A 20,388-nucleotide genomic window follows, 5' to 3' on the forward strand; every position below is an offset into this window, starting at 1 on the left:
AGCTTTAAAACTGCTGAAGCTCTGAGTTAATTACTTTTAGATCATTTAGATTTTTTTAAGATTGCTTGTAACCGTATCTTGTTTAATGCATGTTGCATTAAAGCATTACAAAACATCACAAAAGTCTAAGCTTTATTTATAAAAACAATCAAAAGGCTATAAAAAGGTCCCAAACATAACAGCATATTCCAAAGCTGATGCTATGTAAACTATCATTTTAAATCAATGCTACCCATTCCACAAGCTTTATATATAGATTCTCTACACAATTCTGCCCTCTGGTGTACATCAGACATGCATCTATTTCAGAGTCCACATATCAAAAGCAAACTGTAAAAAGCCTAAAGGACATAAACCGACTACCGCACACAGGCCAATCCTTTTTCAACTCTTTGAAAAAGGACATCCTAACTACATTTAAAGATACGGTTGAAGAAACAGATATATGAATCAATTAAACAAGAATGGCAATATATTGCTATGGAACCCTCATCATAACACAGCTCCTTAAAAAACCCAATGCTGGCACTTTTTTTTTTTATATTTTTCAAAAAAGTTATTTCAGAAGAGTTACATTTTACACACACATTTACATACATAAACACACAGATAAACATGTATTTTTAAAGTAGTAAGTAAAATTAAACTCTCAGCACACTACCATGCAAGTTCCATGTAGGACCCTGAACAACTATTTCCAATCTCCTATTAGAAAAGGACAAAAATAAGACAAACTAAATCCAGCACTAAGGTGTACTATCAAGAAAAGATTCAATTTAATCTTTTTGAAGACATTTGAAAATTCTGCTCAGATTTGAAGGAAAATACACAGAAGAACAGGTTTTGCCAACGTATCCCTTCAAAACCTCATAGGAAATGGGAGGCAAAAGTTCAGTTCCTTCTCCTCCCTGTGTCAAATGAAATCCACTTTTTCCATTCCCCATCAGAGTATCTCAACAATCATGCTAGAAAAGAATGTCTTGCTGACATTCTACATTCATAATTCCACATCCAATACATCAATACTGCACCCCTGCCATCTGGAAGTCAACTAAATTAAACTTATTAGAGACATTTTAATTCACCCACTCAACAAGTATGATATACTTGAGGATATAATCCTGCAGTTACCACATCTGCACGGAACAGTGGCTCAAATTCAACAGGAGAGAGGTCATGTGTTTTGAGATGGTATTTATACTGTGTACTGTAAAATACAGCACTGTGTAAATTACCAAGAAAAGCAATGTTTTAAATTCTAGTATCAAAGCTGAAAAACTAAGCTTATATGAATTAATTGCATTATTGGTTCTTCTATATTACTACTACTACTAATTATTATTATTGTAATTTTAGTTGAAAGGTTGACAAAAAAATGAGTGGGCAAAGAAAATAAAGGTGGTGATGACATTCAATACTGCAAGATTGGCTAGAAGTTGCCTTCCAAACTAGCAGCTTTAAAATCCTGAGCTATATTAAATCCAGTGTAAAAGGAACACAGCCTGCTTTTAATTTTTCATAAAGTAGGGACATATACTTTACCACTCTATTGATCCCTTGCACACTGCCAAAGAACACAGGTACTTACTACACGACTGCATCCTTGAAATCCCATTACTCGCTCCATGTAGATTGGAATCAAAGCTCTGACTGTTCCTCACAGTGACTGGAGAACTAGCAAAGCCAGCAGCATTGTTAATGGTGGGAGTACTTGGCATCCGAGCTAGGTTCGGCATGCTTCTTCGGAGTTTATCTGAAGCAAAAAAGCACAACATCCATAGTCATGTCAGAATTTGCAACAAATACAAGGAGCCTCTGAAAAAAAATCTGTAAAAATTCAAAATTAAAACTGAATTCCTTCAAGACAAAGAAAGGTTTTGCTCCATAGGAAGAATAGGAATACATAATTGACAGCCTACCGATTGAACCCTTCTGATTATTGTAATACCACAATTATTCACAAGTCATTTATAAAACATCGATAAGCAATGCATTTTAAGGATAACAAAGATCTAAACACTACAGTGTAATAATAAGGATGATTTTCATGTAAACGTGTAAAATAGGTCAGATGAATCATGCCCTAAATGTGCCTATTTCTTTGCAGTGAATACAAAGGCTTCAGTGACAGTCAGAATATCTACATTGTGGATGTCTAAAGACAGGTGAGATGAATCCATCATAAGTGACTAAGTCTTGTTTTCAGGTGCCAATGAGATGCTAAAAAAAATCTATTCAGTACCTAACCTTATTAGCATGTTAGGTTTCTGCAGGAGGCCATGCACAAAACCTGCTAAGTCGTGATGCTGTCAGTTGCTTGGAGACCTGGGTTGACATCAGGATTTTCAAATCTGGTGGGTCTCCCTCCTATCCCACTTGTGGTGTCTGATTTGGTGGGCATTTTCAGAGCAGGCCTGTAGGATAAGGTCCTGCATAAAAAGAAAGCTGGAAATGAGATATCTGGGGCCAGGCTCAACAGCTAACTTAAGTGGCTAAGAGACTGGAATTCTGAATTGCCTCCTGTGATGTGACAGACTTCAGTAAAGCACCAGTGCGTGGAAATAACAGATCATTCATTAAGTCCTGTTTGGCAATAAGACTAATATTGGCCTCAAATTTTGTGATGCTGCTGACATGGCTACGTTTCCTGTGGTACTGTTCTCAGTGCAGTCCACCAGCTCATGTCCCTGCAGTAGGTTCCAAAGCATGGTACAGATCTGTCTCCAGTTCTTACACCGCAACAGAAAGCAAGGGTGCGCTTTTCCTGTAAAATGCATCTGTGACTTCTCTCTTCAATTGCAAACAGGGCATTTTGAGATTACAGTTCTGGATTTATGCACAGGAATAACACATCACACATGGCTTGGAACTGCTGTTTTGGGTTGACCTCTTAACCCACACAGGGCAAGTTCAACTCACAGAAACAACAGATTGACTTAGGAGTCTCTGTTAATCAGTTCACATAAATATATAACCTATTTAGCACTATCATGAGCTCCTCTAATCCTTAAAGCTGATAACAATTGACGCGTAATAAGAAGTGACAGTATAGTTCTATCTATACAATGTATTAGCAGTCACTAACAGTAACTTAAGTACATATGATGCCTATGTACCTCCAGTGAACTGTCACATCACAAGGCTACAACTGTAGCTGTTCTTATGACTGGTCCTCATGATAAGAACTGGTACAGGATTCTACAAATATTCAAAACATCTTTGCATTTCAAAGGTCCAGCATTTCTAATATCCTCATATCCCAACTCCCATTTAGTAGTGCCTACCTGCCCTTGTTGGTCTTCCCTTCCATACCAACTAAGGTTGACTTGCATAGGTGGTCTAACATAGAAAACCATTGCTATCTAGGAAATAGTTTACATAGCCCTATTCATATTATTGAAGTCAAACAGTAAGTGCGGGAGGTAAGTCTGGGAGGTGTTCAGTGCAAGAAAAGGGAAGTTTTGAGTTCCCAGAAACTAGAGCATAGCTAAATCCTAATAAATCTTTCCCAATATGAAATAGAATTGGAAGAACCTCTCTAAAGGGTAACTCTTCATCAAAGAGTTAGAGGTGTTATGCTTCTGTGGCTCATCACTGACACTGGCAAACTGAAACTCTCAGTGGTATAGCAACAAACATTAGCAAAGGGATTACTATTGTGATTCAGGTAAGTATTCATATAACTGGTATAGTAAAAACACAACTGTTATCAGGCTTCCAAAACTGTCCTGGGGATGTGAACAATGGCATCCACATAGCTACTGTGTGCTCCTATTTCTGAAATATTCATGATTTTGCAAACTGGAAAGGGAACTTCCCAGAGCTGCAGAAATTTCATGAACATAAGATGTCTGTAACTACTGTTTATTTTGAAGACCAGGCCAACCCTTTAAGCTCCTAGGCCATGAAATCCTAGGCTAAAATTACAGCACTTGGCAAAAAATCATTTGAGCAGTAGGATGGTGGTAGGGTAGATTGCACTGCATAAAATAGATTTTTGTCTAATACTATCCACGTATCACACAGTATAAGCCAAATTCCTTGGAATCTACATGCTTTTCCACTCTGGGACTGCATCAGCCACAATAGGAATAATCTGTGCCTAGAACTGTCCAGTGGATGCAGCTACAGTAGCAGGAAAAAAAAATGTATAGAAGTAGCTTGGATTTCCTCTGTGTCAAGGGTGGCCATTTCTTTTGCCTTCTGTTCATGAGTCCTTTGTTGTTCCACCAGTCTGCTCTGCTGATGATTCAGTCCTCGGGCAGCAAATTCCTGCTGCACCTGCAAATTTTCATCCATCAAACATCTGCATTACTTCTTTGATGGTTCCTTTTGTCTGCTGAGATAAATGGCCCTGAAAAGCAATGAAAATAGCAGGTCAGTGTTATGTTTAAGGAAAACCCAGAAATGCTCATCTCAATAGTATTCTGCAGCTTTCATTTCCTTGGATGATGCATTCTCTTTCATCTCTTTCTTGAAGTTTGTTCTGCCACCTGTTCCCCTCCTAAGAACAGTGGAGAGTCTTACAGATGTTTTCAGTGAAAAACTGTCTTCTGTGAGCGTGGTATACAGAAGTAGACAATGGAAGTTATGTGATTTTAATATTATTTCAGGCCAAAGATACATGACTAGATATGAACTTGCTGGAAATCTATGAGAAGAAAACAAAAATATTTCGCTAAGCCACATTCCCTTTTTAGAGCCCTTTGCTCTTCTAAGACTGAAGAGAAAATTGACAGAGAGAAGGAGAGAAGCAGTAGAGCTGCGATCAGTTCATTCTGTTAGGGACATGTGGCTTCTAACACCAGTGAGGAATTCCACAGCACCTGCGCCTTCCACAGTATCAACAGCTATTGTGATCCACTACTGAGTCTCATCTAAAATTTGGGCTGAGATAAATATGATATTTAAGTAGGATGTAGCCATATAAGGCAACACAGATGTACCTTTGCCTTTCCCCGCCTTCTTTGAGATGTATTAGCATGACCTACAGACACTGCGTTACTGAAATTTTTGAAACGTGAAGTACAAAATGCAACGATAGGTCATGCAACAGAAGTAATCATCAGTTTCTGGTTATTACCACCTTCTCAGAGTAGTTCATGCGTATACACACGTGCTTGTCACTTCATGAGTATTCTTTAGGTTGCATGCATTGCCCACGTTTCTCATATCTGCAGCAGAATGATCCACAAAAAATCTCCTATTGCATGTTTACACATCCTCCTCCATGTCGCATCCATGCTGAACTGCACGTTGCCTACAGCACAGGAAAAACTAGGAATTATGAAACAGAGGTCCTCTGCCCTCACCTGAAAGTGTCCATGAAAAGACCACCCCATAGCATAGATCATAGTTACTACAGCAAAGAAACTGGTCAAAAAGCAGGCAAAAATGTCCCTTGTAAAATAGTCTATGAAATTACAGTAAAGACAGCAGTTTGCCTCTTACCCAATTGCTTCAGTTCTGATTTTTCCAAGAACTTCCTCCCCAAATGCCATTTCTTCTCTGAAATCAGCCAGGGATCTGCAATCCAACATCTTTCTGGCAGGACTCCACAACAGGCAGCACCTGCCTGTTGTCTTCTGGTTCCAGCTCTGTTGGTGGCCTCCCACGTTTCACCATTTCTCTCCTTCCTCTGTCCAAATACTATCACCAGCTGAAGATTAACATCCATGCTGCATGCAGTCAGGCTTTGTACTTGGAGCAAAGCTGCACCACAAGAGGTAAGATCTTCGTGGGCTGCCAGACTGGGAGTTCTGATCTTTGGGTTTCCTATTTTTCCTTGAAAAATATTATCTTCTCTCTGCCAAAACAGCTTCATCCTCTGTGCTTCATCCACTAAAGCACTTCTAGAAGCCCATGATTATGAATAAATGTCTCTAAATTATGATCCCCTCAGATCTCACAGAAGTGGCCCAGAGTCTGAGGGAACAGTTTTGAGAACAGATATTTCCTAGAATACTAGGAAAGATAAAAATGTTGTCTATGCAACAGGTCCTTATGCCATGTCAGACTGAAATATCCAAATGGTATATATAAACCTGTCAGTGATTTCTAGAATTGGAGAAAGGTGTTAGCAGACAGCAAGAAAACAAAACCTAAAATGAACTATGGGAATACCTATTGGAGGACTACAAATGGACGGCCAGCAGCTTGCAGATTGATTAGTCTGTATCCACTCTGTAAAACTGGCAGGTTATCAGCATAAGTGTTATGAAAGAAGGATCATTTGTCATATATTTAATAGGACTAACTAGCCCAGATTTAAAAACACCAAACTGAGGTTAATTTGGACATTTAATGACTAATGACAGGAACAAGACTAAGCGCAAGGAGAGGTTATGTTGGATCTATAGTGAAGTGTCTTAAAATATATTTATTCATTCATTGTTTTTTTTATTTAGGTGTTGTCGACATTTTATTTGAACAGATTTACATGCCTGACCAAAAGTGCACTATAGTTAAGGAATGTGATACAATGAATCATAATTATTTTGTCTCAGAGAAATCAATATCATTGTTTAAGCTACATTAGCAGTTTCTTTCACATATTTAAATCCTTCACATAAACCCTGCAAATTCAACCCCACTTTATCTGTACCAAATGCACAAAGAAGTTAAGGAGAAAAAAAAAAAAAATAAAAAATATGTGGTTATCTATTATTAAATATAATGCCCTATATTATTTAGATATTCAGAGTTTGTTCTGAAATCCTTAAAAAAAAAAAAAAGTACTCAATTACAACTTCACCTTAAGGGATATATACTGTTAATTTCTCTTCCTCATCTTCAAAGACCTGAGTTAGTATATGCATTACATTTGTTATGCTTATAACATTTATAAATGATGCTTGTAACATCCTAAATACACCAGGGTCTAGTTGAAGATCTGTGGAAACATCAGTGGTGTAAAAACACAAATACAGATTGAAAATTAAAAATAAGTTTTTCAGTTAAGCAAGAGACACCATTCTTCATTATTGACAATATTTACATTTTGCTACGTTGAACACTTCGATTTTATTCAGATTTATTACTTCACTTCATGCTGGCATGTGTCTCCCTCCATAGATCCCTAAAGCATATTAAAGATTTTTCCATTATCCTTCCATGACTTCTTTCCACTGTTCATTATTCTCAGTAAAACTTCACGGATGACTGAGAAAGTTTTTTTTTTTTCTCCTTTTCTTTAATAGTCTGCTAAAATTTCTTACTGATTTCGCTCTTCCTTATGGAACTTAGAGAGAGGCTAAGAGCAGAAAAACATCCAGTAAATCAGTAAGAACAGGCCTTTTCTCACCCCTTCAAACACACAAATCAAGGCCAGTCTATACTGAACTGGTATCTAAACACAGACCTACTTACTGACCCTAAAATGCTGCTATTGTACAGAAAGAAAGAGAGAGAGAGAGGAAGGAAGGAAGGAAGGAAGGGAGGAGGGAGAGGAAGGAAGGGAGGAGGAGAGGAAGGAAGGAAGGAGGGAGGAGAGAGAGGAAGGAAGGAGGAAGAGAGAGGAAGGAAGGAAGGAAGAGAGATGAAGGAAGGAAGGAAGAGAGATGAAGGAAGGAAGGAAGAGAGATGAAGGAAGGAAGGAAGAGAGATGAAGGAAGGAAGGAAGAGAGATGAAGGAAGGAAGGAAGAGAGATGAAGGAAGGAAGGAAGGAAGGAAGGAAGGAAGGAAGGAAGGAAGGAAGGAAGGAAGGAAGGAAGGAAGGAAGGAAGGAAGAGAGAGAGGAAGGAAGGAAGGAAGAGAGAGAGGAAGAAAGGAAGGAAGGAAGGAAGAGAGAGGAAGGAAGGAAGGAAGGAAGGAAGAGAGAGGAAGGAAGGAAGGAAGGAAGGAAGGAAGGAAGGAAGGAAGGAAGGAAGGAAGGAAGGAAGGAAGGAAGGAAGGAAGGAAGGAAGGGAGAGAGAAAGGCAGGCAGGAAGGAAGGAAAAGAGAGGAAGGAAGGAAGGAAGGAAGAGAGAGGAAGGAAGGCAGGAAGGCGTGCACTTTCAAGATGAGGCAAGGGTTTTGCAACACTTGATGTTCATAAAGTTTTGTTTGAGAAAAAATGTATTCCCCAGAAGTGTAAGCAATAAAATAACTCATAACTAACAACTTCTGAAAAGAGAAAGCAATATTTTTAAAATGAATGGTATTGGTGACCTGTTTATGAAGGTATCAGCCAGGCTACAATGTTAAAAAACAACATGAGACATTAATGGAAAATGCAAATTAAAATTAACCAAGAAGCACACACTGCTGCTACTCAGTGAAGGATGTATTTTTCATCTGGTCCTTCTTAGTGCATTACAATAAATGTCTTCTTTAGCTGGAATAATTTTGTCTAAAGTACAGAGTTTCCAATTTTCAGATATTATACCAATGGGCACTTTAAAATGAACATGAAAAACAGAGTACCAGGACAAAATTTTATCAGTAAGTTTATCTAAAGATCTGGAAAATGGGCTTGAACACTAGAAGACCAGTTTCTTTTTCAGTATCTTGTCTACCCTGGATTTTCACTGCTCAGGACGTTTTCACAGTACTATCGCTCCATTACTTCTGGTCTCAGAAAATCAGAAATAATAAAAGGCATAAATATTAACATCTATTAAAAAGAATAAAGAGATGAAACAGAAATAAAAAATAATAATTTAAATAAAGTTAAAATGAAAGCGATTACTCGTGTGCCACAGTTACAAAAAAAAAAAAAGACAAAACTGATTTAAGGAGAGGGTATAATTTAACAAACAAACAAACAAACAAACAAAAGCTTTTCTATTAGTGAATTCTTGGCTGAACTGGAAATAAAACCTACTAGAAAACAAACATAGCCTATACACACTGTAGGCAACGGCTACAAAATGTTGTTTTAGAGGTAACATTGGGTATGTCTCCAGCCTGTGCTACAGATGGTCCTAAATACTTTAAACACATATTAACATATTTACATTTGCACACACCTGCCACTTTATGATACTATTTACCAGGCAGCGTACAGGACAGGTCCCATTCATTCAGACACTTCGCTAGTGGGATAAGTGGAGAAGAAGAACTTGGGCCTGAGAGAAAGGGCTAGATGGTATGGCATTTTTAAATAGATGTATGACAATTTAAAGCATGGCAGAGTGTTAAAATTACAGCAATGGGCAGCACTTTGCTAAAATACACTGGCAAGAACAATGACAGCTGGAAAACATCTGTGAGCATACTTTCACCCCAAGTACATGATGACCAGGGGCCACACACGAGACTGACAATCTCTCTGTTGTCTAAAATGCCATCCTGTGAATGGAAAATAAGCAGGTCATTGGCTCTAGTGGACCTCCACACAGAAACGTAACGCCTTTTGAGAGATCCTGTTTTGTCTAAGGCATCTGAACAGCACTGACAGATGTCTCTGGTGAAGTCAAGCAGGTGCACCAGAGCACCTCATACAGCAGCAATTGCTTATATGTGGGCAGCTGAACTAGGCACTGCATTCACATGTGGGCACCTACATCCCAGCATCTAACATAGGTGTCTCCATCAGCAAGGCAGATCCCATCCAATATATGTGTATGGACACACAAAATGCATCCTAGGAATAAAACATTCTTTACTCATCCCTTAAAAAGTCCAAAAGCATTTAGAGCAATGAATCAGAAGTCTTATCTGCTCAGACCTTTGCAAGCCCAGTTAAGGGAAATGGCAAGGAGAAGCAGCCACCTCAGTCCCCAGAAGGCACGCATGTCTGCATCTGCACAGTCACCTTGACTGCCAGCCTCTGTTTGCTGACAGCTCATTCCCCATGCCCTTTCCTTCAGGCCAGCATTAAGCTCCTCTCAGCCTTGTCAAAACAACTCTGTTATGGGGGTGACAGCTAGGGGACTGTCTTCCCAGCCATTGGGAACCTGGCTATGGCATTTGAGTGCTTGCTGGGACATTCAGTCTAGGTAAACATTTTATCTTTTCCATTTGTTTTCTTGAAGGCACTTCTTAATCCAGTTTCATATGAAGAAATATATTAAAACTACTCAACATATACACAAGAGTATACTCTTAAAAAAGTATTGAAATTTTCCAAGTTTATCACATCTTCAGCATATTTTTTACAATACAGGTAGTACGGGTCTAAAGTTAGAATAAGTATCTCAACTAGCATACCATACCAAACAAACTTCACTAAGGGCAGGTAGAACAGTACCTCCGATACTGTTTGTTCTTAAAGGCAAAAAAATTGTACTCCAGCTAAACACACAAACAATTCTGGGGGAGGCGGTGCCAAAACTAAACACTTTTTTTTCTTCCCAGACTGAGAGCCAAAAATCAACATTTATTTGCAAATTACTCTTCATTTATGGAGAATTCTGTGAATGACCAGATGAACCAGTGGCCAGACTGTTGACTCCATATACAAGAACACAACTGATCTCTTTGGAGGAAGAGAGAGAAGTACTGTTGTAATGGCAGTATTATAGCACAGCATGGTGAAAGCGCAATTTGGATTAATTATCCATGATACTTTCCACATATATTGAAAGAAGGGACTTAACAGTTTAGCCTCTCCTATCACACACTCTTTCTCATCTGCCTTGGTGAAGTGTAACAGTGTGAAACATTGTCCATCATATTGAGGTTCAGACAAATTCTTATTTTGCAGTCTATCTCAATTTCAACCTGTAAGAGTTCTTGAAAGACATTGTTGCCAAGATGATGAGAAGTGTGAATGAGAAGATACTGTCATAACACTACTCAGACATCTTTAATACAGAAAAAAATAAAAAATAAAATTACTCCTTGTCTGCCAATAAAACACAGCCAAAGTAAAACATTTCTCATGATTAGCATTTTCTATTTCTGTTGATCACTGCTGCATGAGTCATAGGGTGAATGTGCAGAAGATAAAGAGATAATTCTCCTCTAAAGATAGTGGTACTGTCTATTATAGGATTGTCTGTCATGCCAGCAAACAAGTAACTGGAGCCATACGTGTTGATTTCCTAAGCAACACCAACCAGATGATCCATCACCCCAAGGTTTTTGAGAAAAAAGGCAACCAGGTGATAAAATTGGTGGCCTTTTACATTTACATATTTTCTAGTTAATAGTAAGAATTTTGTTATTTATAGTGTGCTGCAAATATTTTCTGGGATTTCCATGTAGGAATCCAATGCCTAAGTTCTACTGACATGAACATGAAAAAATCATTGAAAAAGGCTTTGGGAACCATACAGAAAGATTGCAGCACAACATCCTGCCCACATTCCTGAATCAAAAATGTCCCATAGCCTTCCTTTCTCTCTCCCAAACAGATTTTCTGCGAGCAGTTCACCGCTATTCCATTCTTGTACCCCACTGTTGAGAAAAATAACATTGGAATGAATGTGGTATATATGCTGTACCGACAAAAGCCCACATCGTTGTACTCTGCATTAACCTTAGCCTTCTTTATATGCTGCCACTTGTCGATTATACTTTCATGCTGTGTCTTACTTTCAACGCCAGTGCTCTTGGCACCAACCTGTCATGCCTGATTTGTCAGGAAAGTAACATGCATACCTGTAGCACTCTATAAATAGGAACTGTTTCGAACAACACATTTATTTTCTTGCCCAAGGGTGAGCTGTAACCTGTAATGTTACAAACAAGACCTTGACTGAAAACTGACGGTCTTAAATTAGCTTGGGGACTGAAGCAACAGTAAAGTAAGACACAACAGAAGGAAGAAAATTATCATCATAATAAGGAACGAAAAGGAAGGTAACAGCAACAATGGAAGGAAACAATTCTTGAATAAGTACTGAGAGAAAAAAAAAATCAGAGACTCTGAAACACATCTCAGATGCAGTGCAAAAAGCAGTAAGGGCTCAGGGTAGTTTGGGAGTGACATTATCTACTACTGCTTCAACAAACTGTCCTACCAGACTTGGAACAGGAGCAGAGCATTCACCCTTGTCACAAGCACTCATCATGCATTCACAGCAAAGGTACATTAATGGAAAAGTTAGGAAGTAAAAAAGAGAATGTAGTTAGGAATTAAATGTCTTGTAAATATTTTGTATTTTGATGGATCTGTGAAAGCCATACATAGGCCAAGCACAAAAACCTGATCAGCTTTTCCAGCCAACCAGCAGATGCCTGGAAGATGCTCTTTTTCCTTTTTCTTCTTTCTCCACTTGTGCTTGTACAATTTTACACAGAACATATTATCGCTACTAAAGTAATTACTTTCATGACTGAGTCACAGATTAGATTTGGTAGCAAATTACCTAACAATAACACTCCTCTAATAACAAAAAGTCACAATCATTTGCACAGGTTTAAAGTGGTTGTTGCAATTAATGGACTGATCTAGCGGTCATATACTAAGCACTTTACACTTGGTGTTCGCAACTTGATCCTTAAAACTGGCAGTTTGAACAGAGAGGCACAAGGAAAAGACTTTCTCAGAAAAGCATGCAACCCACCTCCATTAATCCTATTTGGTTGCTGCTCTGGTGTTTGGGCTTGAGGAGAATAGTAGGGCTGCTGATAAGTACTTGAAGGGAAGTGCTGGGAAGTTGGGCTTCTCCTGCAGTCCCGAATACTGGAGAAAGTCTGTGAATGTGGGATTCCTCTCTGGAAGGGGGAGCAGCGGGTGAGGCGTGGTTGTGGAGGCGGGAGGTGGTCAAACTCTTCCTCGTCCTCAAGGCTATAGCGATCATATTCCTGGTCACTGCATGTCCCCTTCTTTCCTGAGTGCAGTGATACACTCGAACTGTGTCTTGACACTGATGCTGAAGTTGAAGCATAATCTTGTCTAAGGCCTGTAAATTCCAAGAAAAGGATGACTTGGTTTCTGCTAAGGGATCAGCTCTTAACATACACTTCAATCCTGCAGACTCGGCAAGTAAGCAGACATAATTTTACAGCAAGAACTGGATTGGCAATGTGACCAGGCTGAAGATCTGCTGTAGGATTCATCAGATCTAACTTTCAGTATTTCCCTTTCAGGTATCTGAGCCTGAATTACTTCCCTTGAGATTTCTTTTTAATATGTTTTTTAAAAAAGAAAAAAAAATGCAGTCATCTCCAAAACGCGTGAGTCACCTTAGATGCTTCTCTTAAAATAACATGAACTGCCCTCAGGTGGTGCCTATTTATTTCTCTACCAGTGAGAAGACTACATGTGTATTAAGCATTTAACTTCTAAGCACCCTAAATCAGAGAAGTCAACATTCACACAATTAGTTTTCCAAATCACTATTATGCTTTTATATTCCTGCAATAAAAATGCTAGCAATGACATTTCCTTAACATATAAGCCATGAAAATATTCCAGCTCTCCAACCTCTCTGAACCAGAGTGAATTCCTGCTACCACCCAATTTCATGTAAAAGGGTTGGAGGTAGGTAGCACTGTCGTATTTTAGACACATGCATTTTACCACATTCTTCTAAAAATGTCAGTTGTTGAAAACTATCCAATTATTAGCACTGCCCCAGAAGAGCAAGTTTGCTCCAGGTCAAGTGAGGGGGAAGCATCCACAGCCCTCCCACATACCCTTTTTCTTGACTGCACAGCAGCTAGCCCTGGAAGGCATCACCTTTCCAGCAGCTGAGTAATTCTGTGAATAGCTGGGAATAACAACTTCCTTAAATTTATAAAAAACTCTCAGCCTTAACAGATGTCTTTGTTGCCATAATGGAAATTACTTAATATGCTTGTTTTTCCCTCCTGAGTGGGAGTTTCTATTCATGTATGTGAAGGTGCATGCATGTTTACATGCACATATAATACTACCACTTTCTGTGGGATTAAGTGGACAACGACCGTCATTCAAAGATTGTGTACAAATTGCTATGACAAGAATGAGATACAACAGCTACGCTGGAAATAGATTAGAAGAAAAGCAGTATTTTTTTCCAGTTTACCAATGACCTGATTTCTTAGAGAGCTAAGTACCTGAAGTCTTTTCTAAACTTAACTCTGAAGGAGGAAAGCACAGATGTCATATAAGTACCACATTCCTTCATATCTTTGATAATCATAAAAATATATATTTTTAAAATTCTTATCACTTGCACATAATATCAGAAATTTTCCAAGCTGTGACAATACATATTCACTAGTTGAGAATTCAGCTCCCTTGGAAAGTTTCATACTTGCTGAATTTCTCTGCTGAATGTAACTAGTGCTACCAGACTTACAGCAAGTTCAATTGCTGACAGGTCTGGTTGGTCCGGCCACATTGGATCTCTTATTTTCTTGCTCACATTTTATCTCCATTTCATGTAGTCAGGTATTATTTTGCACTGTCCTTCAGTCATCATCTCTGAACTTCCTTTGTTTTTAATAACATAATTTCCTCTTTTATGTCTTACTTGGCACTAATAGAAAGTAAGAAAGATACTATCTGTTCTCTGAATGAATTCTAAGTCAAATAGTCTTTAATAAAATAAAGTTATATTCCATAAATTATTATCAAGCCAGAATATAATGCCAAAAAAGCCCTTGGGCTCAGATTTGTGCATAATCACAAGTCTTACACCAAGATGTCAAATTCCTATACCTCAAAATTAAGAATTTAACATATCAAAATTAATTTGAGAATTAATAAAAAGAAAGTAGGGGAAAAAAAACAAACAAAAAAACCCACATGAGTACTGCTTATATTTTTCCTTTCTCATGACATGTATGCATGAAAAAAATGCTTTAGCATCTCCTCATACAAAATAACTTGAATGGTACGGTAAAACATTGTAAAACGGCTAAATAAAAATGTGCTCAAGGGGTATGGAGCTACCAGTTGGGATTCAGCAATACATAAGAATCATGTTTTGAAATATCCAGTACCCTTAGCCTGAACCCAACAATGTTGACACCTTGTGCTTGCAGGTAAAGAGTTAGCCCACCTGCCACTGAAGAGGTGACACCTTTTAAGAAAGGTCCAGTTGACTGAGACTAGGCAGGAGCAGTTCTGAGTGCCGTGGGTAATCTTCCTCAGATTATTCTGAAAAACAATTACGAAAAAAGCCACCTACTCTCTTCCTGTAGACGAGCCATGATCTGAACATCAGTGAGGTCCTGCAGTTTGTATCCCATGGAGATGGAGTCATCCTCCAGCTCTGAGGTGCTCAGCTCACTGTCTATTGATGACTGTGGGCTCAAAGGGGAACTTCTAGAAATGTAACCTATGTAAAAAGAACACATAGTCTTTAGTTTCTGAATACGTCTGGCCATTTTTCATTCATGACTAACTTTCCTTTATATTACAGTAGCTGAAAATATTGTATATATATAACAGATGAAAACCCTCAGAACTATAGTGCAACCCACGAACAATTTGCAAAGGGACTTGGTATTCATAAGTATAGTAACAGATCATGAATTCCTCTGCTTGTTCCCAAAATAGTCTTACAGAGCCCAGACAATGAATAATTTACTGAGTTCAGTTCTGATAGCTCAGACTAGTTAGTGTACTCTAAAACTACCTGCATTCGAATCCTTACAAGACTCTGGTTCTCCCTGTTTTGTTCTGAAAACTGAGTGCATATGTGCCTCCAACTTCTGCTCAGTACTCAGATTCCATATTCTAGCAATTTACCTAAATTGTACTGTTTTTCTTTAAATTGTTTATTATCATCAGAGAAATAAATTATTATAAAAATTAAGACTGAACTAGGCATTATGCAACAACAGAGAAAACAATGCCTTCTTCCCAGAGCTAACTTTCAGAGAGGGCTCTCTCTGGATTCTATTTCTTCCTACATAGTTGTAAAAAGTATAAACTAAATTGTACTTAGTTGAATGAGCTAGTTTTTGCCCAACTTTAGAGAGAAATTTTGCAAATAAAAAAGCAGTTTACTTCTTAATATCCTTTAGACCACCAGAGACTCACTGCCTACAGGATGATAACCACTGTGATGAAGGCTCTTAAGCTGTGCTTATATCACAGATATGTTTGTGTCCTCTAGCTCAGCATCCATCTAAAATTCATCATAAAATCAGCTGTTCCCTAACAGGATCTCCAGCAGAAAAGCACATGCAGGGGGTTACTTTGCTTTGGAAGGATTGTAAGGGGTAAATATATTTGTTTGCCTTTTCAAATTTGCAAGTTATAATGGTTCTCTAGGTTTTGCAGAGGTAGTAGCAGCTGTACACTTTTGGAGCAGCAGCTGGAAACTAGACATGAGAGACAGAACTAGATGCTTTTGTTTAGGAAATAAACGGCATCCCACTGAATAGGGGAGCTTAGACATCTACACACCTACACGAGGCATTTAGAGTCTGGGGCTGTATCTCACCTGCTGCACCCATAATCCTTAACAGGGCTTTGTGCACAGATTTCACACGTGGTAAAGAAAATTGCACACAGAGCAGCGTGGCACAGATGCTAACTTCCTCAGACCGTACCTGCTACTGCCAGCAATAAAATGTTAATGCCTCTTCCCCAGGGGATTATTTTCTCCATTGCCATTTCAGCTTAAGAGAAACCATAGATATAAACTGACTCCCGATACCTGTACTGAAGAAGGAAAAATACAACTCTTCACGATTCACTGAAAGTGTTTTTTTTTCCTAAAATTCCTGTGTCCCCTTAAAATTTGTGGCAAAAGTAAAATAAATATTGGAATGGTGCCTGATTGAAAACAGCTATCTTTCTGCTGGCTATTTTTATAACAGGTAAATTCTCCATGGAACTTCATTATACAGCTGCACAAGTGTTTCTATAGACATAAAGAAGGGGCACGGTGGAGTAGGAGGGAAGAAAGGGCAAAGCAGGGAACTGTTTAAACTGATGCTGTTTTAAACATATGCTCAGGTTAACCATTATTGAGAGCTAGGCTGTTTATTAGCATTGCCTTCCTGTAACATGCTGTGGAACACAGAAAATAACCTACATTGCTAGCTAAATGCAAAATTTTAGGTCATTTTAATAAAAGAATCCCTCTGAGATGAGAGTCTATACACAATCATCTGAAAGGTGCATTGTTGTTAAATGCTAGCAAGATTAGATTTGATTAAGCAATTTTGTAAGCCCCATAAATTGACAAAAATTTAAGCATTACCTGTCCGTTCAGGTGTTAGTATTGCTTTACTGGAGGTTTTAGAGAAGCTGGGACTATTAAAGCCATTGGTATATGGGGTGAGTCTTGCAACGGGACTATAAGGAAAAGCCAAGGAGACAGGTGTAGAGAAGAGGTTCCGCCATCGGCTAGCTGTTACAAATGTGAGGGAGGAGGGGAAAAAAAAGAAAGAAAAAAAAAAAGATTTATAGTTATAAATAGAATAGTGCTATTAGAGAGAAAATCATCTAACCATAATCTCTTCATTATACGTTGTTTACTCATGGCAAATGGGAAATAATGGTTCAAGTTTAGCAGCAAAACAGAAGACCAGCAGAGCCTTCTACACGTAAGACTTTATTCCACTGAGTTTTCTAGTAAGTATGTGTTGTTTGCTATTTTCTATGTATGCACCATTTTGGCATATATTTATCACATATATCATTGTGTGTCAAGGCAAAGTAACAGAGGAAGCAAAACCCATTACAGTTAATAGAGAAACAAATTAAATTTGTAGTGCTCTTCAAGGAATCGTTCGTGGCAATCAATCATCACACAATTGAATTACAATTATCAGCTATGAGAGTTCAGAGACAAAGCAGTAAAATACACCCAACCATCAAGTGCTAAAAACAACCATAATCCCATAGCAGGCTTTTAAGCTACCATGACATATTCTCACTTCTCTTTTTACAGCATTAAGTTTGTGGCTACAAAAGCATGAAATTTTTTCACTATTTTTGAAGACCAACCAAATAATAGAACAGAGCACATCTTTTTCTATGGATGGCTTACAACAAGGTTGTAAGGCACACGGTCTGTTCAGTAATGTCACAAAGAGCTTAGAGTGGGCAAAAATGCTAAAAGTTTATTTAATTTATATTTTCTTAGTTCACCTAGTAAAATAGGAATACATCTATAGTTTGGTTTGCCTATTTTTAGCATGTGTTAAAAAATTTAAAATAAAGAATATTCATGCAGTCTTTGGGAAATAAATACTAGATATAAAAGTTGCTGCAAGTAAAAGGAAAAGGTATACTTTTAAAAATGTAATTTCAGGGAACACATTCAGATGCAAGCAGTTTGTGCATAAGAAAACCAAAAGATCACATATTTATTTGTGATAGATTCTGTTTTGCCCTGAGAGATGCTGTTTACAGTGACACAAGGAAGGGAGATAGGGATATACTTATATCTAGCTTAGAAATCAATGGGATAACTTTGACACTTAGCAGGAGTACTTTGCTGTGACAAGTGTTGCAAACCAGTTTCAAAACCAAAAGTCCTCAAAAGCTGTGTCTAACACACTGGAGTTTATATCACAAATCTACTCTATTATATGGACTTGTTCATACGGTTGTTCTATGTGCTCACAGATATTCAAAGAAAGTTCAAGCATTCCATGTTTTAAAACCTCTCTGTCACCAAAATGATTTAGCAGGGCATACAAACTTTATTCTTCCTTCTTGATAACGTCAACATAGTGGCCATGGGGACAGAAAGGAAGTGCATTATGTTGGCGGGCTGTCAATCTCATTGCTGCAACCTTTTGGAGTAATCAATTAGCTATCATTCCAAAATATAGTGTTTCCCCCATTCCTTTTGCTTTGTCCCACTCAAAGAGTTTGTCCCTCTCTTGGGTTTGCAAGGACAAATCAGCCTTTTGTACTCTTCCCACCAGTGCTACTAAGCTTATAGTGAAGGAAACTGCTTGTTTCCAACCCTAGCCTGCAGTAGAAGGGAGGCATCTGCAATCCTTAGTGTCTGAAGGATGGAAGTAAGATATAAAAATGCAAATTGTGATTTTTTCTGTCACCTCACCACAGAATTATTACAATTCCCTCATTTTTCATGATTCTAGTTCCTTAAAAAAGCTTAAAAAAAAAACCCTACAGTTCATAACTAGGAGCAACATCAGCACCACTTCTAGAAAATTGCCCAGTGCCTAGCAACACGACAACTGCTTCCACACAGAGCTATTTGTCCTTAACATTTATTGAAGTGATCAGTTTAAAAGTCAAGTATGCAATGACCACAGATGACCACAACTCTACAAACTAGTGCATAATACAATGGCTAGGGATCAGATTAACTCAAAAGTAGTCAGAAACTACACTGATTCGCAGCATTCACTTGAAGAAACATGCATGATATAATAGATTTAAATATCAAATCCACAGTTAATATCTGTCACTTCCACTAGAAGTCATCAGTGAGGAGCAAAGGACGACAGTTCCTTACAATTCTACTTTTCTGCCTGCCACAAGATCTGGTTTTGTCACAGTCTGATCATTTGCCAGGCCAATTAGCTGCCAGCATGTTCTCACCCACAGATGTGGTCAACCATACAGCACAAATAAACATCATTCATTACTCTGTACAATCACTACTGTGAGCTGGCCCATGAAGCACAAAACAACAGTTATCGTGACTGTGAAAGCAAGAACTCACAGTAAGAATATAATCAGTATTTATGGCAAAACAGATTCCAAATTACTCTTTCAAATAGTATGTGTTCTCAAGGGAAGAGGGAGAAGGATGCCAACAAACTCTAGAGAAATACCGTTCTAATGTCCCCAGTTCTATGGCTTTCGGTCACCATGTATCATATATAGCCTGAGAGTGTTTAAACTTCACCTAAGGACTGACATTGTTTATACATACAATTAGTTTCATTATTTAGGATCAAATATAGAAAAACATTTTCATTAGGTTTCAAATGGAAATATCAAAATGAAGTACATACTGAGTACTTCAACAGTATAAACAAAGACAGCAAATCAGACTTACATAAGTCTTGTGCTATGCCAAAAATATAAAAAGGTATGTAGGAAAGGAATGATACATACATCTAGGCAAATATATAAATTAATGTAAAATTTGTAAAATCACGGAATACTGAAATGGATAGTCATTTTAGGACAGTTATTTTACTCCAAACTGATTCTGAGACTGCCCTGATTAGCACAGTAAAACACCATTACTCATGCAAAGATTTGCACTTCCTTAACTGTTCACAGCAGACTCTTTCCAGAGACTGAGACAATGTTGTGATGACCCTTATTTTAAATTTAAAAGTCCATCTGTTAGACTCCAGTTTTTATAATATTTGTAGTTTTTCTTAAAGCCCCAACTCTGGTTGTCCAGAGATGAATTAAGAAACTCACCTACCCTTCAAAAACAAGGTAGTTTCTAACCTTTGCATTTGAATAGGAACTTGAATAATCCCTCTCTGAGTGCCTTATACTGAAGACACACTAAAGGAAGAAAAAGTGTCAGCCATGGAAAGGAAAGCAGGCATATCTAAAGAACCATCAAGAGAAAAGAAGACAAAAAAATCCATTTGATTTACTCATGGCAAAGTGTTAAATG

At 38.0% G+C, this 20,388-nt stretch overlaps 1 protein-coding gene across 2 annotated transcripts in view; it reads right to left on the minus strand.

Moving 5' to 3' along the window:
* Positions 1–20,388, minus strand: part of SLAIN1 (SLAIN motif family member 1) — a 52,011-nt gene that overhangs the window by 6,008 nt on the left and 25,615 nt on the right. Inside the window, exons 3-6 of one of the 2 annotated variants that reach the window (XM_048047483.2) lie at positions 17,020–17,169; positions 14,992–15,141; positions 12,436–12,774; positions 1,589–1,753 (exon numbers count right to left, since the gene is read on the minus strand). In XM_048047483.2, coding sequence (XP_047903440.1) covers positions 1,589–1,753; positions 12,436–12,774; positions 14,992–15,141; positions 17,020–17,169 — 804 coding nt within the window. The remainder of the gene's footprint in view (positions 1–1,588; positions 1,754–12,435; positions 12,775–14,991; positions 15,142–17,019; positions 17,170–20,388) is intronic. The other variant, XM_066987256.1, reaches the window with a different exon arrangement.

The sequence above is a fragment of the Anser cygnoides genome, chromosome 1, assembly GCF_040182565.1.
Source record: "Anser cygnoides isolate HZ-2024a breed goose chromosome 1, Taihu_goose_T2T_genome, whole genome shotgun sequence".
Classification (NCBI taxonomy): Eukaryota; Metazoa; Chordata; class Aves; order Anseriformes; family Anatidae; genus Anser; species Anser cygnoides.